We start from the raw sequence: 25894 nt of genomic DNA on the forward strand, positions 1-25894 counted from the left end.
TTTCCTCCCCCAACTTTCCGTCCCAGTTTGACTTTAGTTGCTGATGATTGGCTTTACCCTGTTCACGTGACGGCGTATTCGCCCCGCTTCCTCCCTCTCTCTCCGCCCCCAAGGTGAGTGGCCGCTGATTGGCTCGCCTCGTTCACGTGGTGGGGGATAGTAACGGCAGTGAGGGGTGAAGTGCTCGGGCCGTAGCTGGCTGGAGGCGGACGAGGATATGGAAGAATATGCCAGGGAGCCTTGGTAATGCTGGGCGCAGCCCTAACTCATTAGGGCGACGGAGAGATTGCTTCGCGAGTACAATTAGTGTAAATCAGACGTTGATAGGGGCCTCTGATGTGTCTCTAAGGGTCAGGGTCATGAGTTGGGGGTTGAGCAGTGCCAGCTCAATTTCTCCATTATAAATCTGGATGAGAAACCGCGGCGCTAGTCTATCCCAGAGTGAAGTTGAATCTCCCTGACCCCGTCACTCCCTTATGAATCGGGATCACAAACTGCAGTACTAGCCTATCTCCGAATTAAGTTGACTTCCTTCCCCCCCCCCCCCTTCCCCCTTGACATTGTGCAGCTTATAGTTCCTCTGGTCTTTCCTCCCTCCTGCCGGGTCCCTTGGCTGTGATGGTCAGGCTTTCTTCGTAGGGATCTTCGGCCTGTGCTGAGCTGCTTTTGCTTTCTAGAAGCTCCATCTAACTTGGGGGCCGATGCGATAAATTAGCGTAGAAAGTGGGTGCTGCACAGTCACGAGCCCAGCTCCTCCTTGCTAACGAGAACCCAATTGATTTTTGTGACTTGGCCGTACGGCAAGGAAAACCGACGGCCGAGTCGTGAAAACCCACGCCGACAGACTCTGTGTCGGTTTCCTGACTCGGCCGTCGGCTGGTAAGGAAAACAGACACTGAGGGTTCAGGAGGCAGTACAGAAAAGCAGTTGTTTTAGATGCGCTCAGCTATTAATGCCTGCACCAGGCAGGCGTTAATAGATAACAGTTAAATGTGCGTGGCAAGACGCACATTTTTTTTCCGCATCGGGAATGAATGCCTAATAGCTTCATTCACATGTATTTGTATGTGATGACCGCTATTAGATTCAGTCCGCGTACGACACACGTTGAATATGTGCTATTCCTCTTATTGCATTAGGGGATTGATTAACGCCTATTCAGCCCGCGTTGGACTGCGGGTTATACAGTGTGCTTGGCCCCTTAATCTTTATGCAGATAGATGGAAGGTGTTACTGTGCTGTTCCTTAGCTCCGGCCCTGCAGGGCCTGCTCTAGTGTGTCTGTGATGTGCCTGGACTTAGTGTGTCAGCAAGGCAAGGAGTATCCTCAATTGAAGGTGAGCTTTAACAGTGGGGGAATACTTTAAGAAAAAGTGTACATCTTTTAATTCTGAGTAACAGTAAAGGGTGGTTGGACTACATATTCTAGAATACATTGCAATAAAACATGAATAATCAGGGCTGAGACATTATTCGATGACTTCAAGGCTTGAATGTATAAATCCTTAAGTGCTGCATTCTGGTTTTCTCTCTTGCAGTCCTTGGCGGATAGTGGATGACTGTGGGGGGGCTTTCACGATGGGGATCATTGGGGGGAGCGTCTTTCAAGCTGTCAAGGGCTTCAGGAATGCACCTGTTGTAAGTGAAGCATTTCTTATTCTTTACTGTGCTTAATAGTTGATTTTGATTTGCTTCCCATAGTTAGCAGGAGACTCTCACTTTGGCACTTCATCTCTGCTCTTCTGCAGGGACTGCCTAAATTGCCCAACAAGAATCTATTGCATCACAGGCAGCAGAAAACAGCTTTTTTTTTTTTTTACCTTTGCAGTCCACAGGAAAGATGGATGGAGCAAAGCAATTGTTTTCTGCTGTGCAGCATCTGCATTTAGTCTCAACATCTCCCCTCCTCTCTGTCCCATTGTCAACAGGCGGCATGTTGGGAGAAGCAAGTAGCGAACCAAAGAAGCCAGGGTTAAAATCCCACTGCTGCTTCTGACTTTGGGCAAGTTGCTTCACCTTCCATTGCCTTGGGTACCAACTTGGACCCACATTCATCATTTTGCTATAAATATAACTAGTGCCTGCAATTTAAAAAAAAAAAAAAAAGAAGGGCATGGCTAGGCTAATTTTCCTGGTACTACATTGCATAATTAGCAGTTTGGGCTTTGAGAGAGAGACTCTTATAGAGGCTCACAAAAAAGTTACTATTTATACCACTCTTAAGAGGGAGGGGCCACTAGAAACTCGGGGTGAGTTGGGTTTTGGGCAGTTTTACATGGACAATCATACGTATGAACAGCACAGTTACCATCCAGTGAATATTTAATATGATTCAGAGTGATTAAAGGTGAAAGAAGAGTAGTTTACTCTCTACCTAGCTTGATTGCATTTTTTTGAAAAGGTGAATAAATGTGGTCAAAGATGAACTGGTAGATGTGGTATATTTGGATTTTCAGAAGGCATTCAACAAAGTCCTGCATGAGAGGCTTCTAAGAAAACTAAAAAGTCATGGGATAGGAGGCGATGTCCTTTTGTGGATTGCAAGTTGGTTAAAAAACAGGATTAAATGGTCTGTTTTCATAGTGGAAAAAGGTAAACAGTGGAGTGACTCGGGGATCTGTACTGAGACCGGTGCTTTTTAATATATTTATAAATGATCTGGAAAGGGGTACAAGTGAAGTGAACAAATTTGTGGATGACACAAAATTATGCAGAGTAGTTAAATCTCAAGCGGATTGTGATGAATTGCAGGAGGAACTTGTGGCAGATGAAGTTTAACGTGGACAAGTGCAAAGTGATGCATATAGGGAAAAATAACCCTTGCTGTAGTTACACAATGTTAGGTTCTATCATAGGAGTTACCACCTAGGAAAGAGATCTAGGTGTCATAGTGGATAATACATTGAAATAGTCAGCCCAGTGTGCTATGGTGATCAAGGAAGGGAATGGAAAATAAAATGGAGGATGTCATAATGCCTCTGTATCACTCCATGGTGAGACCGCACCTTGAATACTGTGTGCAAATCTGGTCACCGCATCTCAAAAAGGATATAGCTCCCCTGGAGAAAGTGCAGAGTAGGGTGACCAAAATGATTAAGGGACATGGAACTGCTACCATATGAGGAAAGGCTAAAGTTAGGGTTGTTAAATGTGGAGAAGAGATGACTGAGGGGGGATATGATAGTCTACAAAATCATGAAAGGTCTTAAACAAGTTAATGTAAATCAGTTATTTGTTCTCTCAGATAAGGACCGGGGGCACTCCATGAAGTTAGCAAGTAGCTCATTTAAAACAAATTGAAAAACATTTTTTGCACTCAGCGCATAGTAAAACTCTGTAATTCATTGCCAGGGGATATGGTTTCAGCAGTTAGTGTTACTGGGTTTAAAAAAAGGTTTGGATAAGTTCCTAGAAGTTAAATCCATAAACTTCTATTATGGTAATTAATAAGCAATAGTAGCTTGTGATCTGTCGAATGTCAGGGTGCTTGCCAGGTACTTGTGACTTGATTTGGCCACTGTTAGAAACAAGATACTGGGCTTGATAGACCCTTGATTTGACCTAGTATTTCTTATGTTCTTAGAGAGTGCATCAAGCTAGGTAGCGAGAATATTGTATAAATCTACTTTTCCCTGTACTTACCAGGATCATTCCAGACCGCTGGGTTATGCCTCCCTTCCAGCAGATGGAGTCTGAGAAAAGCTGAAAAGCACCCCCAGATAACCCGGTGTGCCACCTGTGATCCTTCAGTATTTCTGACTCCAGCAGATGAAGGATGGCTTAACCTGCAGTCCTGATCCTTTGCAAAATTCTTTATTTGACTGATTAATAAGTGAAGGGGGTATCCTAACCTTAGTACCTTTGACTAGATCAACTTGTAGTAAGTAGTAAAAAAAAAAAAAAAAAAAAGGGAAGAATGAGATCACTTTGTAATAGCAGGCAAGGCTGGGCTCCTGCCCTTGGCCTTAATACCCAGAGAATATTGTCACAGCCTGGTGAGTTGGGGGGGGGGGATTTACTGGTGGGCCGGTCTCTCCCCCCCCCCCCCCCCCCCCCCCCCCCCCAATACAGTGCCAGAGACATCTTAATTCCTCTGGTGGGAGCTACAAATTGTATATTAAGCCCAGGGCCTTACATTCCCCTGGTTGAGTAGCTCTGAAAAAGAAAAAATAAATACATAAATAAAAGACAAAGGATAAGCCTTTTAAACAGAGCGAGCCTGCTGAAATCTCCTGGGGCTCCAGAGGGGGTGAATTGCTTCACTCAACTGATTTTCTACTTACGACTTAGATTGCCTTGCAGCAAGGATCGAGATGTGCAGCGTGTGGAGAGCCGGCAGCGCGGCTCTCTCGCGAAGGCCTCTGACCCCGCTGTATCCCCCGGGGCCTTCGCAGCTGCCAATTGCAGGGAAAAGGTCAGCGTTGCCATTATCATGCGGCTTAGACCGCAATCACAGTTCTCAAGGAGAGGCCTACCCCGTCCCCGGCAAGTATGGGAACGGTGGCCATTTTGCCCGGTTCGGGCCACCTGGGCTCAGATGCTCAGGGGATTTCCCACCAATTTCTGCCTACCTTAAGCCCCCATGATTTGGGACATGATTCTTCTCCTGCCGTGCCTCTGGGGAGGGGGGGGGGGCTTAAAGAGACAGCACCCATTTTCTTCTCAGTTTATTTTACTGCTTCACAAAGCTTATATGGAGGCTGAGGCAGACTTGGATGGGCAATATTATTTATTTATTATTTACCGACATTTGATCCGAGAGATCACATCGGTTTACATTCAGGTGCTGTAGGTTTTTCCCTATCCCCAGAGGGTTTACAATCTAAGCTTGTACCTGAGGCAATGAAGGGTAAACTGACTTGCGCAAGGTCACAAGGAGCGACATCCGAACTCGAACCCTGGTCTCGTGGTTCATAGTCCACTGCTCTAACCACTAGGCTATTCCTCCTCCACAGCTCTCAGACTGAAGAGCCTTGCCAATGTACTCTCCACTGCCTGCTTCTGCTAAGATCCCCAGGCCTGTGGAGGATCAAGGGGCTCCTAGGACCCGGCCTTCCCATCCTGCTCCTGACGCTGTTACCAGAGCCTTCCACTCCTCTGGAGTCCGTGCTTCCAGACCCTTCCCCGATGGATATGAGCGATGATGTTGACTATGCCGCTCTGATGGAGGGGGATGATCCGCGGGTGCTCCGGTTATTTCGTAAGGAGGAGCTAGACCCTTTGATTCCTCATGTGCTACAGCAACTAGATATTCAGGCTCCGCAGCCGGTGACGGATCCTTCTTCAGGGGATCCTGTTTTGTCAGGCCTGCGGGCCACTCCTAGAACTTTTCCTTTCCACCTGATGCTTTTACAGCTTATGACCCGGGAATGGGATGCACCTGAAGCCACCCTAAGGGTTAGTAGGGTCATGGAAAAACCTTACCCGCTGCCGGACGAGTTCTTGGATCTTCTCAAGATATCCCTAAGGTGGACGTGGCAGAGTCGGCCATCGCCAAGCGCACCACAGTTCCGGTAACAGGAGGAGTAACTCTCAAGGACCTCCAGGATAGAAAGCTGGAGGTTCTACTCAAGCGGATTTTTGAAGTATCTGTCCTCTGAGTTAGGGTGGCTGGCTGTAGTAGTCTCATGCAGAGAGCTACCCTTAGATGGGTTCAGCAATTACTCACAACTCAAGAGCTCCCTCCAGCGAAGACAGAGCAGGCCTGCATGGAAGCGGTGGTTGCTTATATAGTGGACGCTTTGTACGATCTTCTTCATACTTCTGCACGCACAATGGCCTCAGCAAGGAGGCTTCTTTTGCTCCGCAATTGGTCAACTGATGTCTCAGCAGGGTGCCTTTCCATTTAGAGGAAAGTTATTATTTGGAGATGATCTGGAACAACTGGTTAAGTCCTTAGGGGGACAATAAGGTTTAGAAGCTCCCAGAGGACAAGCCCAGGCCGTCTTGCCCTTCTGGTGCGACCCGGTGTTGTTTTCGGGGTCAGCGCCATTTTTGTATGGTTAGGGGCCCGTCTTTTGCCCCTCAGCAGTCGTCGGCAAGGTCTCATTCCTTTCGTGGTAGACGGCCTCAGGGCGACGGATCCTCTCAAGGATTTTCTTCCAACAAGGCTTCCCAATTAAGTTGCGCTGGCCCAGTCCTCCGTTCCTGAGATCGGGGGTCGTCTCTCCCTGTTTCGCGAGGAATGGGTCAAGATTACTTAGGACCAGTGGGTTCTATATATCATAGAACACTGTTACGCTTTGGATTTTGCTCGCCCACTTCGGGATCTGTTCCTTGTGTTTCCTTGCAGGTCTCAGGCAAAGCAACAGGTCATATTCCAAACCCTGTCTTGGCTCAAGGCTCTGGGAGCGGTTGTCCCGGTGCCACCGAACAAATGTCAGACCGGCAGGTACTCCATTTATTTCGTAGTCCCCAAGAAGGAGGGCTCCTTCCGGCCGATATTGGACTTAAAAAAAAAAGGTCAACAGAGCAGTACGGGTCTCTCGTTTTTGAATGGAGATGTTGAGGTCAGTCATTGCGGCTGTCCACCAAGGCGAATTTTTGGCTTCTTTGGATCTGATGGAGGCTTACCTTCACATAGGAATCCGAGAGCATCATCTAAGGCTTCTGTGGTTCATGGTCTTGGGCGAGCATTACCAGTTTCATGTGCTGCCGTTCGGTTTAGTGACAGCTCTTCGCATCTTCACCGAGGTGATGGTGGTAGTGGCAGCGTGTCTGCGGCAGGAGGGGATCCTAGTTCATTCCTATCTGGATGGCTAGCTCATTCGGGCGAAATCGGAGGAGCTCTGCAAGGTGGCGGTGCAGTTGATTTTGCATTGCCTCCAGTCGCTCGGATGGGTTGTCAATTTCTCCAAGAGCCGATTGGTACTGTCCCAGGTGTTGGAATTTCTGGGAGCACGGTTCGATACGTCTGTGGGCAAGGTTTTGCTGCCTCGGGATAGGATGGGCAAACTGTCTCAGGTTCAACGTCTTTTGGCCCTTCCGTTGCTGGGACTATTTGCAAGTTCTTGGTTCTATGGCGTCTACTCTGGAGTTGGTTCCCTGGGCGTTTACTCATATGATGCCTTTGCAGAGGGCATTGCTTTCCTGTTGGGACCTCAAGTCCGAGGAGTTCCACTTGCCCTTGCCCCTTCTGGATCCAGCCAGAGCCAGTCTAGAATGGTGGCTGATCCCTGATCACTTACAGAAGGAAATGTATCTAGAGAATCCACAATGAATGATCGTGACAACGGATGCCAGCCTTTCTGGTTGGGGGGTAGTCTGTCAGTCACGATCAGCACAAGGTCAATGGACAACGCAGGAGTTCAAGTGGTCCATAAATCGGTTGGAGACAAGGGCGGTTTATCTAGTGTTGCGCCGTTTTCTCCCGCTAATCCAGCATCGTTCAGTAAGGATCCTATCCGACAATGCGACAACCGTGGCTTACATAAATCATCAAGGGGGAACAGAGTCGGCTGGTGGCCGCAGAGGCGGACAAGTTGATGGTCTGGGCGGAATGCAATCTGCTCCAGTTGGTGGCGTTGCACATAGCCGAAGTGGACAACATCCAGGCAGGTTTTCTCAGTCGACAAAGGCTAGATCCCGGCGAATGGGAACTGTCCGAGGAGGCGATGCAGCTCTTGACTCGCCGATGGGGAGCCCTCCGGTGGATTTAAGAACATAAGAACATAAGAAAATGCCATACTGGGTCAGACCAAGGGTCCATCAAGCCCAGCATCCTGTTTCCAACAGTGGCCAATCCAGGCCATAAGAACCTGGCAAGTACCCAAAAACTAAGTCTATTCCATGTAACCATTGCTAATGGCAGTGGCTATTCTCTAAGTGAACTTAATAGCAGGTAATGGACTTCTCCTCCAAGAACTTATCCAATCCTTTTTTAAACACAGCTATACTAACTGCACGAACCACATTCTCTGGCAACAAATTCCAGAGTTTAATTGTGCGTTGAGTAAAAAAGAACTTTCTCCGATTAGTTTCAAATGTGCCCCATGCTAACTTCATGGAGTGTCCCCTAGTCCTTCTACTATCCGAAAGAGTAAATAACCGATTCACATCTACCCGTTCTAGACCTCTCATGATTTTAAACACCTCTATCATATCCCCCCTCAGTCGTCTCTTCTCCAAGCTGAAAAGTCCTAACCTCTTTAGTCTTTCCTCATAGGGGAGTTGTTCCATTCCCCTTATCATTTTGGTAGCCCTTCTCTGTACCTTCTCCATCGCAATTATATCTTTTTTGAGATGCGGCGACCAGAATTGTCCACAGTATTCAAGGTGCGGTCTCACCATGGAGCGATACAGAGGCATTATGACATTTTCCGTTTTATTCATCATTCCTTTTCTAATAATTCCCAACATTCTGTTTGCTTTTTTGACTGCCGCAGCACACTGAACCGACGATTTCAATGTGTTATCCACTATGACACCTAGATCTCTTTCTTGGGTTGTAGCACCTAATATGGAACCCAACATCGTGTAATTATAGCATGGGTTATTTTTCCCTATATGCATCACCTTGCACTTATCCACATTAAATTTCATCTGCCATTTGGATGCCCAATTTTCCAGTCTCACAAGGTCTTCCTGCAATTTATCACAATCTGCTTGTGATTTAACTACTCTGCACAATTTTGTGTCATCTGCAAATTTGATTATCTCACTCGTCGTATTTCTTTCCAGATCATTTATAAATATATTGAACAGTAAGGGTCCCAACACAGAACCCTGAGGTACTCCACTGTCCACTCCCTTCCACTGAGAAAATTGCCCATTTAATCCTACTCTCTGTTTCCTGTCTTTTAACCAGTTTGCAATCCACAAAAGGACATCGCCACCTATCCCATGACTTTTTACTTTTCCTAGAAGCCTCTCATGAGGAACTTTGTCAAACGCCTTCTGAAAATCCAAGTATACTATATCTACCGGTTCACCTTTATCCACATGTTTATTAACTCCTTCAAAAAAGTGAAGCAGATTTGTGAGGCAAGACTTGCCCTGGGTAAAGCCATGCTGACTTTGTTCCATTAAACCATGTCTTTCTATATGTTCTGTGATTTTGATGTTTATAACACTTTCCACTATTTTTCCTGGCACTGAAGTCAGGCTAACCGGTCTGTAGTTTCCCGGATCGCCCCTGGAGCCCTTTTTAAATATTGGGGTTACATTTGCTATCCTCCAGTCTTCAGGTACAATGGATGATTTTAATGATAAGTTACAAATTTTTACTAATAGGTCTGAAATTTCATTTTTTAGTTCCTTCAGAACTCTGGGGTGTATACCATCCGGTCCAGGTGATTTACTACTTTTCAGTTTGTCAATCAGGCCTACCACATCTTCTAGGTTCACCGTGATTTGATTCAGTCCATCTGAATCATTACCCATGAAAACCTTCTCCATTACGGGTACCTCCCCAACATCCTCTTCAGTAAACACCGAAGCAAAGAAATCATTTAATCTTTCCGCGATGGCCTTATCTTCTCTAAGTGCCCCTTTAACCCCTCGATCATCTAACGGTCCAACTGACTCCCTCACAGGCTTTCTGCTTCGGATATATTTAAAAAAAGTTTTTACTGTGAGTTTTTGCCTCTACAGCCAACTTCTTTTCAAATTCTCTCTTAGCCTGTCTTATCAATGTCTTACATTTAACTTGCCAATGTTTATGCTTTATCCTATTTTCTTCTGTTGGATCCTTCTTCCAATTTTTGAATGAAGATCTTTTGGCTAAAATAGCTTCTTTCACCTCCCCTTTTAACCATGCCGGTAATCGTTTTGCCTTCTTTCCACCTTTCTTAATGTGTGGAATACATCTGGACTGTGCTTCTAGAATGGTATTTTTTAACAATGACCACGCCTCTTGGACATTTTTTACTTTTGTAGCTGCTCCTTTCAGTTTTTTTCTAACAATTTTTCTCATTTTATCAAAGTTTCCCTTTTGAAAGTTTAGTACGAGAGCCTTGGATTTGCACACTGTTCCTTTTCCAGTCATTAAATCAAATTTGATCATATTATGATCACTATTGCCAAGTGGCCCCACCACCGTTACCTCTCTCACCAAGTCCTGTGCTCCACTGAGAATTAGATCTAAAATTGCTCCCTCTCTCGTCGGTTCCTGAACCAATTGCTCCATAAAGCTATCATTTATTCCATCCAGGAACGTTATCTCTCTAGCGTGACCCGATGATACATTTACCCAGTCTATATTGGGGTAATTGAAGTCTCCCATTATTACTGCACTACCAATTTGGTTAGCTTCCCTAATTTCTCTTAGCATTTCACTGTCCATCTCACCATCTTGACCAGGTGGACGGTAGTATACCCCTATCACTGTAGTCTTCCCTGATACACAAGGGATTTCTACCCATAAAGATTCAATTTTGTATTTAGTCTCATGCAGGATGTTTATCCTGTTGGACTCTATGCCATCCCGAAAGTGGCTCGTTTCTTCAGTCGCAGAAGGGAGCACGGGTCGGAAGGGGTGGATGCCCTGGTCCTTCCATGGCCTCTTGACACGCTCCTCTGTGTTTCCTCCTTCCCCATTTGTGGGGAAGGTCTTAAGGCGAATAGAGTCCAACCGGGGGCCGGTTATTCTCATAGCTCTGGAGTGGCCACGGAGGCCGTGGTTCGCAGACCTGATTAACTTGGCAGTAGACTGTCCCTTGCATCTCGGTCACCTACCGAATTTTCTCCGTCAGGGTTCAGTATTTTTTGATCAGGCGGCTCGCTTTTGTCTAGTGGCTTGGCTTATGAGAGGAGACAGTTGAGAAAGAAGGGCTATCTGGATAAGGTGATTACCACTCTACCTCACGCACGACCTCTACTTCTCTCACCTACATTCGGGTGTGGAAGGTTTTCGATTCCTGGTGCAGTGGGTTGAAGGTGTCCCTGCTCCAGGCCATTATTGTGCACATTCTTGCGTTCTTGCAGGAAGGCTTAAAGAAAGGACTGGCATATAGCTTGCTCCGGGTTCAGGTAGCGGCGTTAGGCTGTTTAAGAGGTAAGGTTGATGGTACATCCATTGCAGGACATCCGGATGTGGCACGTTTTTTGAAGGGAGCAAACATTTACACCTGCCGGTGTGTGCAGTGTGTCCTTCGTGGAGTTTAAATTTGGTTCTCTGTGGGCTCTGCGGTCCTCCCTTTGAGCCTATCAAGTGGGTACGTTGAAAGATTTAACACTCAAGGCGATTGTTCCTTGTGGCTATCTGTTCGGCCAGACGAATATAAGAGATTCAAGCATTGTCCTGCAGAGAACCGTTCTGGGGAGTCTCGGACTCTGGGTGGACGGTGCCTTCTTTTCTGCCAAAGGTTGTATTGGTGTTTCACGTAAATCGGTCAGTTGAGTTACCAGCTTTTCCAGATTTGGATAGGAATTCTCCTCAGGCCTCAGGATTTGAGTAGACTGGACGTCCACAGGATACATCTGCGATACTTGGAAGTGACTATTGATTTTTGATTATCAGATCATCTTTTTGTCTTAATGGGCGGTCCTAAGAAAGCGTGTAAGGCTTCAAAGACTACTATTGCCCGATGGTTGAAGGATGCTATTGCTTTGGCATACATATGTCACGGGCGGCAAGTGCCAGAAGGTCTTAAGGCTCATTTGATCAGATCTCAAGCGGCATCTTGGGCAGGGAGTCAATGTGTTTTGCCACAAGAGATTTGCAGGGCAGCTACTTGGAAATCTTTGCACACGTTTGCTAAGCACTACCGTTTGGACGTCCGGGCTCCGGATGTTGATTCTTTTAGCAGTAGTGTGCTTCGAGCGGGACTCTCCGCAGCTTGGCTACATCCCAGCAGTCTGGACTGATCCTGGTACGTACAGGGAAAGGAAAATTGGGTTCTTACCTGCTAATTTTCGTTCCTGTAGTACCAAGGATCAGTCCATACGCCCGCCCAGGGGTATAGTGTTCAGGAGAGTCCACTCGGTTGGTTTTGTTTGTGGGGGGGGGGGGTGGTTTTTTTTTTTTTCCCTCTCTGCAGTTTTTAGACTAATCTGAAGATTTTTAAGCAAGCTTATACATGGAAGCATTTCAATCCGTACTCTTGTCCTGTACATAGTTTTCACAGGTTATTGTTCAGCTAAATTCTCTTGATCTAGCCATTGGTTATTTAAATTCATTCTGCTTTGATATTGATTATACTGAAGGATTGCAGGTGGCACACCGGGTTATCTGGGGGTGCTTTTCAGCTTTTCTCTGACTCCATCTGCTGGAAGGGAGGCCTAACCCAGCGATCTGGACTGATCCTTGGTACTACAGGAACGAAAATGAGCAGGTAAGAACCCAATTTTCCTTTTTCACCTTTCATCACTCCGAATCACATTATATCTACACTGATAGTAATGTGCTGTTCGTACGTATGACTGTTCATGTAAAACTGCTCCCCTCTTACAGTGGTATGAAAAATTCAAATATGTGAGCCTCCACAGAGGCCCCCTTTCCCTTCTCAAACTGGCATTTACGATAAATACCGTTTCAGCTAATGCAGGCATAAGGCACAGAAAAAAGGTGTAGTTATTTCCGGCATTAAATCCCATGATTCTGTGCATGCCACGTTTACTGACCCTCATTTCCATTTACTCCTCCCACTTGATTACTAATTTGAAATTTGCCCATGCATTTCGCGATGCGGTATTTATCGCGGGCGTTGGGGCCCTAACGCCAGCGACAACGTCCTAATGCATTTTGATAAATGACCCTGCTAGTTTGTAAGTCCTGAAGGAACAGGGAAATACCCACTATACTCCAATGCAGTCTGCTTTGAAGTGCCTGAAGGGTGGAATATAAAATCCTGTGTGTATAAACTGAAGGGGAGGGACTAGATAAGGAAGCAGAGCAATTATTATGTTCTGCTTTGCTATATCTGCTTTAGTCTTGCTCCCCCCCTTTTCCTTTAACAGGCAGAGGGGAGGGGCTGGAGCAGCTGTCTAGGATCCCAGGACAAGCTGAGGGCAAAGTAGGGGAAGAGAAAAGAGACACACCCTGGAATACCAGTCAGAGAATTAAGTGATTGGTGGGGGATAGGTGGTAAATGCAGAAAGAGTGAGATAAAGGGGGGGGGGGGGGGGGGGTTAATGTTGGGAGAAGTGAGGAGGGTTGAATTCCTGGTTGGGGAGGTGAAGGATGAATGCTGGGGGGGGGGGGGGGGGGAGCAGGAGAAGGGGTGAATTCCATCTCAACCGTGATCTCCCTGAAGTCGGCAATGCAAACATGGGTTGTCTTTCTTCCCTGAAGTCTGCGGTGCCATTTATTTTCCAGCTGACATGAGAGGACTGGGTGAGAGAGGGCCAGGGCAGGGGGTGCTTGAGAACGATATGGGAGTTGCTGGGGAGAAAGAAGACAGTTGCTCCAGGAGGTATATGAGTGAGTTGCTGAGGAGGGGGAGAAGATGGGAAGCTGTGTGCTTGTGTGAGTTGCTGGGAGGAAGGGGGGTGTCGTGTCATTAATTTTGTCTGGTTTTTATTATAAACCCACCTTGAACTACATCTAAACTGTATATAAATGAGGTAGGGCTTGATGGACCCTTGGTCTGACCCAGTATGGCATTTTCTTAGGTAATTTTTCTCAAATGTATTCATTTGATTTATATTCCGCTTTTGCAGGCACTTCAAAGCGAGTTATATTCAGGTACTATAGGTATTTCTGTTCCCAGAGGGCTCACAATCTAAGTGTGTGTCCGAGGCAATAGACTGTGAAGTGACTTGATTAAGTTCACAAGGAGTGGCACTGGGATTTGAACCTTGGTTTCCCTGGTGTGCAGCTGACTTTAAGCACTAAGCTACTCCTCCACTCCCTCTGGGAGGTTTATGTGGTGAAAATCTCCCCTTCCAAAATTACTCCCCCCTTGGTAGTTTTGAGTGCTGTGGGGCGGGACTGAGGTGCATTAGCAGATCTGGGGGATAGAGAGGGGATCTCGGTAGTGGAATAGCAGGGAATGCTGCAGGGCAGGAGTGAGGGACATTGGCAGAGCTGTTGGGGGGGGGGGGGGGGGAGTCTTAGTACTGTAGGGGAGAAAGCATCCATCTCATGCAGGCTATTGTTCTGTACTTTCTAGGGTGTCCGACATCGGTTTCGAGGTAGTATGAATGCAGTCCGAATTCGAGCACCACAGATTGGAGGTGAGTGATCTAGAACCCTCTCTTTGCACCCAGTGCCAGCAGGTTAAGAACAGAAGTGCCATGCTGGGTGAAACAAATAGTCCATCAAAGCCAGCATATTGTCTCTGAAATGTGCTGGTTCATGTCGCCTGAAAGTACTTGGGAAATTCCAATATGAATGTCTTTCAGTTGCTCTCTGCAAGAATTAAGAAGTGAAGGCACCCACGTCTTTCTGGCTAATAATTTTATGGCTCTGTCTGTCAGAAACGTTTCCAAACCTTTTTTGAATTCTATTATACCACTAACCTTGACCATATTTTCTGGCAATGAGTTTCATAGTTTAATTGTGCATTAGCTGAAAAAAAATACTTTCAATCCTGGCCTCTCCAGTGTAGGAGGTGCATTCTCCACAGTTATCGTTCAGAAAACCTGATGTTGCAGCTTAGCCCCATTTTCAGATCTCATTTCCATTCTATTGTATTTTATTAAATATAGTAGTGGGGCAACACGATATTTAAAGTGCTGAAAATGTCATCTAAACCTCTGTGATTAGCATAGCCGTGTCCTCTGATGTATTCGGATTCATAACAGTAGAAGTGGCTCGGCCAAGGAGAGCTTCTAAAACCTTTTCTAAACTTCTCTGAAACTTACAAAAAAAAAAATCAGAATTGGATGGGAGTTCCTTAGCATCCTGTCAGCCCAGTCTAGATGTGTGGAATATGTTCCCTGTACCAGCAGATGGCAGCAGAAAGCAAAACACTTTTACTCTTTATGCAGCCTGGCGCAGCAGGGGAAACCATCAGTTCTGTACCTCCAGCAGATGAGGAAGTCTTGGCTGAAGCACGTGCAGAAATTGAACTCCTAGGGCAACAGCCTGCCAGGCTGACTTCCCTAATAAAGATCTGGTGAATCGAGGGACTAGAGATGACAGGTGGCTGCTCTTCCTTCTCTAGGGTTAAGATTCCTTTGGGCTCCATAAACCTGAGCCAGCAGCAGGCCCAGACTGGAGAGAGATCTTAATTTGCTCCCAATGCATCAATAAAGCTGATCAGGGGAAAAAAAAAAGGGAAGCAAGCAGGCTGTGTCTACAGAGCAGACCCTCCCCTCACCCCATCCCAAAAGCACCAGGTATGATTTGAATGAGAGAGGAAATGTGGCTGCTGTGAAGCCTGTTAGCAATGCAGCATTGTCTGCTCCTTTTGTTGGCGTGTGCTGAAACGGAGGCCACCACGATGGGGGAGGCAGAAAAAGCAGAGCAGTTTGAAGGAACTGCAGCCATGTTTTTGGCGCTGATGAATGTTCAGGGGACTGCCGTGGCTTGATCATGCCATTCTTCTTCAGGCTCAGATTCCTCCTGGGCAGCTCATAGGCTAGTCAGGAGCTGTCATCGTGCTGAGGAACAGGGCTTGTCAGCAGAATTTGTCATGGTTATGTGCAAAGCATATTGTGAAACAAGGGAGAATTACAGATTTCCCTCCTAGGTTTCAAAACCACTTGGTAAAGCAACCCTGGCTAGACTTAGGGTGGGTTGCATTTGGTACAAGAAGTAATTTCCCTCCTGGGTGCAGCAAAAGAGGGCTCTGTCTCCAGAAGAGCAGGAGGAAGAAGAATTGACCTCCTCCATGGGAGAAGACATATTAGTAAGATTATTTTGGAAGGAAGAACTGGGGGTGCTCGCTGCGAAGGTTTCGCAGTCCCTGCTGTAGGTGGAGGATCCTGACTCAGGAGATCCAATCCTAGCAGGAACCAAAAAGTTGGCAAAAACTTTTCCCCTACCACCTAGCTGTCCAGGGTATGATTAGGGCCGAGTGGGATACTCTGCATTTGGGGATCAGTAGTGTAGCCATGGGTGGGCCACAGCCCACCCACTTATGGCTGAAGCCCCACCCCCCCCCCAGTTGGGGTGGCCTGAAGAATGGCCACCGCTGACTCCATTGTGGTGGCTGAAGGAGAGAACCCACTGAAACAAGGCTGCCATGAGAGCCTGTCCCCACGGCAAAATAAAAAAGCCCAGATGAAGCAAGGCTGCTGCAAGAACCTGTCTCCGCGGTGGCGGTGAGGCCTGGTGCGTGTGTGTGAGAATGGGAGCCCGGGTGGGTGTGGGAGGGAAAAAGATAGAGAAAAGTGACCCTGGAGTAAGAATTAGAAAAGACTGACAAGGGGAAATTGGGGGGGAAAAAGGACCGGAACCAACTGATTAGAAAAATTAAAAAGATCAGACAAAGATTAAAAAAAAAATTTGAGTTTTGATGCCATTTTTGGATGTGCATTTCATATACTGTATTTTGCTCTTTAGAGTTTCACTGTTCACAGACTGGTTTCTCAGGCTTTCTGTTTCGGTTTTCTTTGCAAGTTTTTATTTCTAATTTGTAGTCCCTTATTTCTGTATTAGGCAAGGGTTGGTCTGTGCTCTGCCTGTGAGTAACTGAGGTGCAGTATTTCTGCTTGCGTGTAGTTTCTCTGCAAGGATTTGTTGCAGCCTGGCTTGTTCTGTTAGCCAAGTAGGTGGTGTATTAATGTTCTAGGGCCTGGTGTAGTATTTATATTGCTGCTTTTTCATAAGGTTGCTGTTTGAGTCCTGAGTCGGTGCTGTGATTGTATGGCATGGCATGGTTCTACACAACGTTTTTTTACTTGAAGTGATACCAAAATTTGACTATAGTTTTTTTTCATGTTGGGTTGCAGTGTGAACTGTCGTACTTTTGCTCTGCACCTGTTCTTATGATTACTGCTATTTTATTGTCGTGGCAATTTCTCCTTTCTGGAAAGAGGATTCATGAAAGAATACATTGATATTTGTTTTGACATGATTGGATCTGATGTTTGTGTTCTCTGCTTTTTATGTGATAGTTTTGTGCATTTATAAAATGCAATAAATATAAATAATACAGATTAGTAAGTAATTTTTAATGTTGGTAAGTGCTTGCAATAATTTGATATAAAAATATTCTAAAGTTTTTCACTCATGCATAATAACTTTTTAAACAATCTTGAAAGCTTTTTAGCACTGAACCCCTTTCCTCTTGGATGGTTGTTTTTCCCCCTCTCTGTGGCTAGATTCTCTTTCCTCTTGCTGTAATGGATAAAGCACCTTAAGAACATAAGAAATTGCCAAGCTGGGTCAGACCAAGGATCCATCAAGCCCAGCATCCTGTTTTCCAACAGAGGCCAAAACCAGGCCACAAGAACCTGGCAATTACCCAAACACTAAGAAGATCCCATGCTACTGATGCAATTAATAGCAGTGGCTATTCCCTAAGTCAACTTAATAGCAGGTAATGGACTTCTCCTCCAAGAACTTATCCAAACCTTTTTTGAACCCAACTACACTAATTGCAATAATCACATCCCCTGGCAGCAAATTCCAGCATTTAATTGTGCGTTGAGTGAAAAAATTGTCTCCGATTAGTCTTAAATGTGCTACATGCTAACTTCATAGAATGCCCCCTAGTCCTCTTATTATCCGAAAGTAAATAACCGATTCACATTTACCTGTTGTAGACTTATCATGATTTTAAACACCTCTAACATATCCCCCCTCAGCTGTCTCTTCTCCAAGCTGAACAGTCCTAACCTCTTTTTAGTCTTTCCTCATAGGGGAGCTGTTCCATTCCCCTTATCATTTTGGTCGCCCTTCTCTGTACCTTCTCCATCGCAAGTATATCTTTTTTGAGATGCGGCAACCAGAATTTGTACACAGTATTCAAGGTGTGGTCTCGCCATGGAACGATACAGAGGCAGTATGGCACTTTCTGTTTTATTAACCATTCCCTTTCTAATAATTCCCAACATTCTGTTTTGCTTTTTTGACTGCCGCCGCACACTGAACCGACAATTTCAATGTGTTATCCACTGTAACGCCTAGATCTTTCCTGGGTGGTAGCTCCTAATATGGAACCTAACATTGTGTTACTATAGCATGGGTTATTTTTCCCTATATGCATCACCTTGCACTTATCCACATTTAAATTTCATCTGCCATTTGGATGCCCAATTTTCCAATTTCATCTGCCATTTGGATGCCCAATTTTCCAGTCTCACAAGGTCTTCCTGCAATTTATCACAATCTGCTTGTGATTTAACTACTCTGAACAATTTTGTATCATCTGCAAATTTGATTACCTCACTCATCGTATTCCTTTCTAGATCATTTATAAATACATTGAAAAGCACGGGTCCCAGTACAGCTCCCTGAGGTACTCCACTGCCCACTCCCCTCCGCTGAGAAAATTGTCCATTTAATCCTACTCTCTGTTTCCTGTCTTTTAGACAGTTTGTAATCCACGAAAGGACATCACCACCTATCCCATGAGTTTTTACTTTTCCTAGAAGACTCTCATGAGAAACTTTGTCAAATGCCTTCGGAAATCCAAATACACTACATCTACCGGTTCACCCTTTATCCACATGTTTATTAACTCCTTCAAAAAAGTGAAGCAGATTTGTGAGGCAAGACTTGCCCTTGGGTAAAGCCATGCTGACTTTGTTCCATTAAACCATGTCTCTCTGTTCTGTGATTTTGATATTTAGAACACTTTCCACTATTTTTCCTTGCACTGAAGTCAGGCTAACTGGTATGTAGTTTCCCGGATTGCCCCTGGAGCCCTTTTTAAATCTGGGGTTAAATTAGCCATCCTCTAGTCTTCAGGTACAGTGGATGATTTTAATGATAGGTTACAGATTTTTAGTAATAGATCTGAAATTTCATTTTTGAGTTCTTCAGAACCCTGGGGTATATACCATCTGGTCCAGGTGACTTACTACTCTTCAGTTTGTCGATTATCTTCTAGATTCACCGTGATTTGGTTCAGTCCATCTGAATCATTACCCATAAAAACCTTCTCCGGAACGGTTATCTCTCCAATATCCTCTTCAGTAAACACCGAAGCAAAGAAATCATTTTAATCTTTCCGCGATGGCCTTATCTTCTCTAAGTGCCCCTTTAACTCCTCGATCATCTAACAGTCCAACTGACTCCCTTGCAGGCTTTCTGCTTCAGATATATTTTTTTTAAGTTTTTTTTACTCTGAGTTTTTGCCTCTACGGCCAACTTCTTTTCAAATTCTCTCTTAGCCTGTCTTATCAATGTCATTTGCAGGGGACAGGTGTTGCAGGGTTTCTAATCAGCCATGGAAGCGGTATGGCCGATAAACTGACTGGAGACCAGGATGATCAGGCTAGCCTTAATCAGCCTATTGCCATTGATAAAAGAAATACAGTCAGTGTATTGTCAGACAATGCCATGGAAATAGCCTATGTGAACATACAAGGAGGTGGTAAGGGAAGCAGACCTTTTCATGACTTGGGTGGAAATGCATCTCAAGGACCTGTCGGCAACATATATCATGGGAGCCACAATGGACTTTTTTTGAGCCAAGAGACCCTGGATCCAGGAAAGTGGGAACTGTCAAGGAAATGTGTGCAGATTGTGAGCAGGGGGGGACATCCTCAATGGAATTTGGCAACGCGTGGAAATGTGAAAGCAAAAAAATTCTACAGTTGCAGGAGAGGAGCCAGTTGCAGGGGAAGGAATGCACTAACGCAGTCATGCCACAAGACAGCCTCTTGTACATATTCCCCCTCTGCCCCTTGGTATTCCAGAGAATCGATCTAGTGGCCCCAGATTGGGCTTGGAAGCTGTGGATTAGGCTCCAGAGAGAGGAGCCACTTGGGTTCACCCATGTCAGAGCTACTGCACCAGGGGTTCAGGGGTCCTGGAGGACCCTGTTCCTTTCTGTCTTACGGCCTAGCTCTTGAGTGGCAAGATTGCATAAGCGAGGCTACTCAGGTGTGATATTGATGCTGCTTAAAGAAGAAAGGTATCCATGTCTCTGGCTTATGTCAGGGTATAGAAAATCCTTGAGGGTTGGTATTGAAAGAGGTATTTTGCCTTTTAAAGCACAATTGTCCTCAGGCTTGAGTTCCTTCAAGACAGTCTGGACAAAGCCTTGAATTCACTGAGCATATAAGTGGCAGCCATATCCTACTATAGGGGGCAGGTTAGTGACAGCTCTATAGCTTCTCAACCAGATGTAGTTCGCCCTCCAGTGCGACTTCTGATCCTGAAGTTCTCAGTTTTGGCAACAACTCTGTGTGAGCCTGTGAAGAGAGCATCCCTGAAAAATCTCACCTTGAAGACTCTTCTGGCTGAACAGATAGCCAACAGGAACAATTTAAGAACTTCAGGCTTTATTCTGCAGAGATCCCTACTATGTATTTTCAAAACAGAATCCACTTACTACTTTAGGCATGAAAGATGATGCCATCAAATTTCCTCTCTTAGGGTATCATTTCTATAGTGCTACTCAAACATATGCAAATTATGATTACCACTTTTATAATTTTGTTTTATACGTTTTTCATATTTGACCACCCATACAAGTTGGTGATTACCTCCTTTTTTTAAATTTTTTTTTTTTTTTTTATAAATTAAACCAAAAAACTAATTTTTTTTTAATCAAAAAGAAAAATTATTTTGGAGGGAGAGAGAGGTTTCATACCACATTGTTTTTGTTACTACCATCCAGTAATGTACTCTTTTTTTTTTTTATAATCCATCAACCAACTTGATTTTTCTTTGTTTTTGTATGACCAGCGTGAATTAAAACTTTTTCATTAACTATTCAAACAATTGCCAACCAAATGTCGACCTTCAGTTAGCTTCTAGTACTGGAGAGCAGGGGAAGAGAGAGAATCCATACATTTTAGATGTCTGAGCATTACTACATTATCTGAAAGTCACGAAGTCATGCCAAAAATTGGATAGGTGGTTCGTTCTTTTTAATGGACTCCAGAAAGGAGAGGCACCGTCATAAGCGTCCATTGCCAGTAAATTCAGGAGGCAATAACTGGCTTTATATTGTGATGAAAGGGAAATCAATCCTAGAAAGCAGGAGAGAACACTCCACTAGAGCACAGGCTTGCAGGCTGGCTTTGCCAGGGGACATCTGCTGGACTGCAACATGGGCCTCCTTTCTTAGGTCTGTGGGCAAAAGAAAAGACAGTTTTGGGAACAAGTGTTCTTGAAGCAGCATTGGCTTCCTTCCAGCCGTGATAGATGCTGCTTTTGGTATAGACCAGTCAAGATATGTGGCATAACAGGATGCCAAGGCAGGTAAAATTAGATTCTGTTAATTTCCTTTCTTTGAGACCACCAGATCATTCCAGAGCCAGGGTGGAAAAACTGGTCTAGAAGGCACTATTAATTAAAAAAAAAAAAGAAGGAAAAATAGAGAATGAGAGAAGTCAAGTAGTGTATATAGATTGTCAGGGGTGGGACGAAAAGTCGCTTTGCAGTTCAGGAGGCCCAGGAACTGTTTGGGTGGAGCAGCAGTATCTGGCGGGGATAGTGGCGTCATGTGGCTGGAGGGGACAGTATGCAGGAGGATTATCTTAGCAGGCAGCAATTGGATTTGGGGGGGAATGGACATGCTAGAGGCATACAGTTCCTGGATGGAAAACGACTGCTTCATGGAGCAATTGGTTCAGAAACCAATGGGAGAGGGAGCTATTTTAGATCTAATTCTTAGTGGAAGCAGGATTTGGTGAGAGAGGTAACTGTGGTAGGTCCAGTTGGCAATAGTGATCATAACATGATCAAATTTGAGCTAATGATTGAAAGGGGGACAATATGTAAATCTACAGCTCTAACACTAAATTTTCAAAAGGGAAACTTGATTAAAGGAGGAAAATAGAAAAAAACTGAAAGGTGCAGCTGCAAAGGTTATGTGTACAATGGGCGTGGACATTGTTTAAAAATATAATTTTAGAAGCACAGTCCAGATATATTCCATGCATTAAAGGTGGAAGGAAGGCAAAATGATTACTGGCATGGTTAAAAAGTGAGGTGTGTAAGGCTATTTTAGACACACAAACATTCTTCAAAAATTGGAAAAAGGATCCATCTGAAGAAAATAGGAAAAAGCATAAGCATTATCAAGTTAAGTGTAAAACATTGAGACAGGCTAAGAGGGAATTTGAAATGAAGTTGGCCAGAAAGGCAAAAATTTATAAGAACTCTTTTTAAAATATATCCGAAGCAGGAAACCTGCAAGGAAGTCGGTTGGACTGTTAAATGACTGAGGGATTAAAGGGGCTCTTAGGGAAGATAAGGCCATTGCAAAAAGACTAAATGAATTCTTTGTCTCCGTGTTTACTAATGAGGATGTTTGGGAGATACTGGTTCCGGAGATGGCTTTCAAGGGTGATGAGTCAGAAGAACTGAACGAAATCACTGTGAACCTGGAAGATGTAATAAGCCAGATTGAAAAACTGAAGAGTAGCAAATCACCTTGCCCAGATGGTATGCATCCTAGGGTTCTGAAGGAACTAAAAAAAATGTCAGATCTATTAGTTAAAATTGATGATCTATCAGTAAAATCATCCATTGTACCTGAAGACTAGAGGGTGGCCCGTTTTAACCCCAATATTTAAAAAGGGCTACAGGGGTGATCCAGGAAACGAGACTAGCAAGTCTGACTTCAGTGCCAGGAAAAATAGTGAGAACTATTCTAAAGATCAAAATCACAGAACATATAGAAAGACATGTTTTAATGCAGTGGTTCCCAACCCTGTCCTGGGCGCCCCCCCCCCCCCCAACCAGTCGGGTTTTCAGGATATGCACAATGAATATGCATGAGAGAGAATTTGCATGCATTGCCTCCATAACATGCAAATTTTCTCTCATGCATATTCATTCTGGATATCCTGAAAACCCAACTGGCTGGGGAGTCCCCAGGACAGAGTTGGGAACCACTGGTTTATTGGAACACAGCATGGGTTTCCCAAGGGAAGTCTTGCATCACAAATCTACTTTTTTTTTTTGAAAGGGATTAATAAACATGTGGATAAAGGCGGACTGGTAGATGTAGTGTAGAGTAGGAATAAATGGTCAATTTTCTCAATGGAAAAGGGTGAACAGTGGAATGCCTCAGGGATCTGTACTTGGACTGGTGCTTTTCAATATATTTATAAATGATTTGGAAAGGAATATGACAAATGAGGTAATCAAATTTGCAGATACAAAATTATTCAGAGTAGTTAAATCACAAGCAGATTGTGATAAATTGCAGGAGGACCTTGTGAGGCTGGAAGATTGGGCATCCAAATGGCAGATGAAATTTAATGTGGATAAGTGCAAGGTGTTGCACATAGGGGGAAAAAAAACTCAGGCTGTAGTTGCATGATGTTAGGTTCCATATTAGGAGTTACCACCAAGGAAAAAGATTTAGGTGTTATAGTGGATAATACATTGAAATCATCAGCTCAGTGTGCTGAGGCAGTCAAAAAAAGAAAACAATGTTAAGGATTATTAGGAAGGGAATGGTGAATAAATTGGAAAATGTCATAATGCCTCTGTATCGCTCCATGGTGAGACCGCACCTTGAATACTGTGTACAATTCTGGTTGCTATATATCAAAGATATAGTTGCACTAGAGAAAATACAGGGAAGGATAACTAAATTGATTTATTTATTTATTTATTTAAGGATTTTTATATACCGGGGTCCGTAAGAAACATCACCTCGGTTTACATTCAAACATTAATTCAGCAAAGAGCTTTACAATATAACATAATAACTGTATGAATATAAGACTAATTATAACTTTGTAAAAAAAAAAAAAAAAAATTGAGTGTCTGTAGAAATATTCAGAAAGGTATATAATAGAACTCAGTTTATTGATAGAAGGCTTTTTTGAATAGCCAGGTTTTTAAGTTTTGTTTAAATTTTTTGTGGCAAAGTTCCTGGCGTAATTCAGAGGGCATAGTATTCCATATTGTGGATCCAGCAATGATGAAAGAACGTTCTTTTGTAGTCGAAAGTTTGGTCAAATTAGGCGCAGGGATCTTCAGTTTCGCAAGATGTTGGAATATGGTAGGTCGGATTGATGTTTTGAATTGTAATTGATCATTGAACCATTGCATTTCTCTGTTGTGAACGGCTTTATGTATAAGAGTCATGGATTTATATACTATCCTTGAAGCCACAGGAAGCCAGTGCAATGACTGAAGTGCTGGAGTTAGGTGCTCATGGCGTCTCGTGTCAGTGATGATGCGGGCAGCTGCATTTTGTAACATTTGCAAAGGCTGGATTGTTGTTTTAGGTAGTCCTAATAGCAATGCATTGCAGTAATCAATTTTTGATAGAATCGTTGCTTGCAAGACTGTACGGAAATCATACTGGTATAAAAGGGGTTTAATGCGTTTTAGTGTGTGTAGCTTAAAGAATCCATTTTTAATTGTATCAGCGATGAATTTTTTGAAAGTAAGATTGTTATCAATAATAACGCCAAGGCTACGTACTTGCTGAGACATTGTAGAGATGTGTTGTGAGAGGTTGGAGTTGTTCAGTAAAGTATTATTTGGGGGTGATATAATCATAAGCTCAGTTTTATTGGTGTTAATAGCTAATTGGTTGTCCGTAAGAATTGATTTAATTTCTGATAATGCTGCATTCCAAAAGCTCAGGGCATTTGTAATTGAGCTGGTAATAGGAATAATAATCTGTACGTCATCCGCATATATAAAATATTGAAGACCCAGTTTAGAGAGTAGCCGGCATAGTGGAGAGAGGTAAACATTAAATAAAGTAGATGAAAGAGAGGATCCTTGTGGGACTCCTTGAGAGAGATTTCTTGGTTTGGATTCACTTTGTCCACATTTAACACTGTAAGTTCTGTTGCTCAGAAAAGATTGGAACCATAGTAGTGCTGCGCCAGAAATGCCTATTTCAGAAAGGCGGTTTATAAGGGTGTTGTGATTTACTGTGTCGAATGCAGCTGAAATATCAAGAAGAGCGATGAGATATGATTTTCCAGTATCAAAAGCTTTTAGTAAATCTCTGAGAGAGAAATTAAAAGTGTTTCAGTGCTGTGATACTTTCTAAACCCATATTGGGATGGGAAGAGAAGATGATGCTCATCAAGATAATCAGTTAGTTGTTTGTTGATGATTCTTTCCATTACTTTTGAAAGGAAAGGTAGGTTAGAAACTGGGCGAAAGTTTGCTGGATCAGATGAGTCTAGGTTTGCTTTTTTTAATGTAGGCGTTATTATAGCATGTTTTAGTAAAGAAGGAACAATGCCTGAGGTGATGGATTTGTTAAGAATCATTGCAATGGGTTTAGCTATAGTTGTACGTATTGCAAGGAGAATCTTAGTAGGCATGATGTCTGTGGGGTGGAAAGCTGGTTTTATTTTCTTTAGAATTGATTCGACTTCAATACCAGTAGTAATTTCTAGATTGGTAAGCTTTGTTTCAGCTTTATTTTGAGTGGCTGATGTAGTTTGATTAGAGTATGTAGAAGCGGTATGATCAATAGGATTGTTAATGTAGGAGGAGTTAATATTAGATTTAGAATTCATTGTAATTTGTGACTTACATCGCATTATAATTGAATGTATTTTGTTATAAAAATACGTAGCTAGTTCCTCACATTTTGATTCCTCGTCATTGATTGTGATAGAAAGAGCTGGTGCAGTAATAAGGCTTTTGACATATTGGAAGAGTGCTTGGGGGTTGAATTGATATTGATGGATTCTGGCCGTGTAGAAATCCTTCTTTGTTTTATCGGTGTTTTGGCGATATTTATGTAGTAAGTACTTAAATTTTAATAGAGTAGTAGAATTTTGGTTTCTGCGCCATACTTTTTCTGTTTTTCGAAGCTCTGTTTTCATAGCTTTTAGTTCAGGAGTATACCAAGGTTTTTTTTTTTAATTATCTTTTCAGTATTGATTTCTTTGGATTGTATAGGACAGAGATTCTCTGCTATGTTACTGGTAATTTTAAACCAAGATGAGAT

At 43.8% G+C, this 25894-nt stretch overlaps 1 protein-coding gene across 1 annotated transcript in view; it reads left to right on the forward strand.

The window, feature by feature from the left end:
* Positions 1–107: 107 nt before the first annotated feature.
* Positions 108–25894, forward strand: part of TIMM17B (translocase of inner mitochondrial membrane 17B) — a 46603-nt gene continuing 20816 nt past the window's right edge. The window contains exons 1-3 of the mRNA XM_029611271.1: positions 108–243; positions 1538–1637; positions 14051–14114. Of these exons, the coding sequence (XP_029467131.1) occupies positions 218–243; positions 1538–1637; positions 14051–14114 (190 nt within the window). The 5' untranslated portion in view covers positions 108–217. The remainder of the gene's footprint in view (positions 244–1537; positions 1638–14050; positions 14115–25894) is intronic.

This window comes from Rhinatrema bivittatum, chromosome 1, assembly GCF_901001135.1.
Source record: "Rhinatrema bivittatum chromosome 1, aRhiBiv1.1, whole genome shotgun sequence".
Lineage (NCBI taxonomy): Eukaryota > Metazoa > Chordata > Amphibia > Gymnophiona > Rhinatrematidae > Rhinatrema > Rhinatrema bivittatum.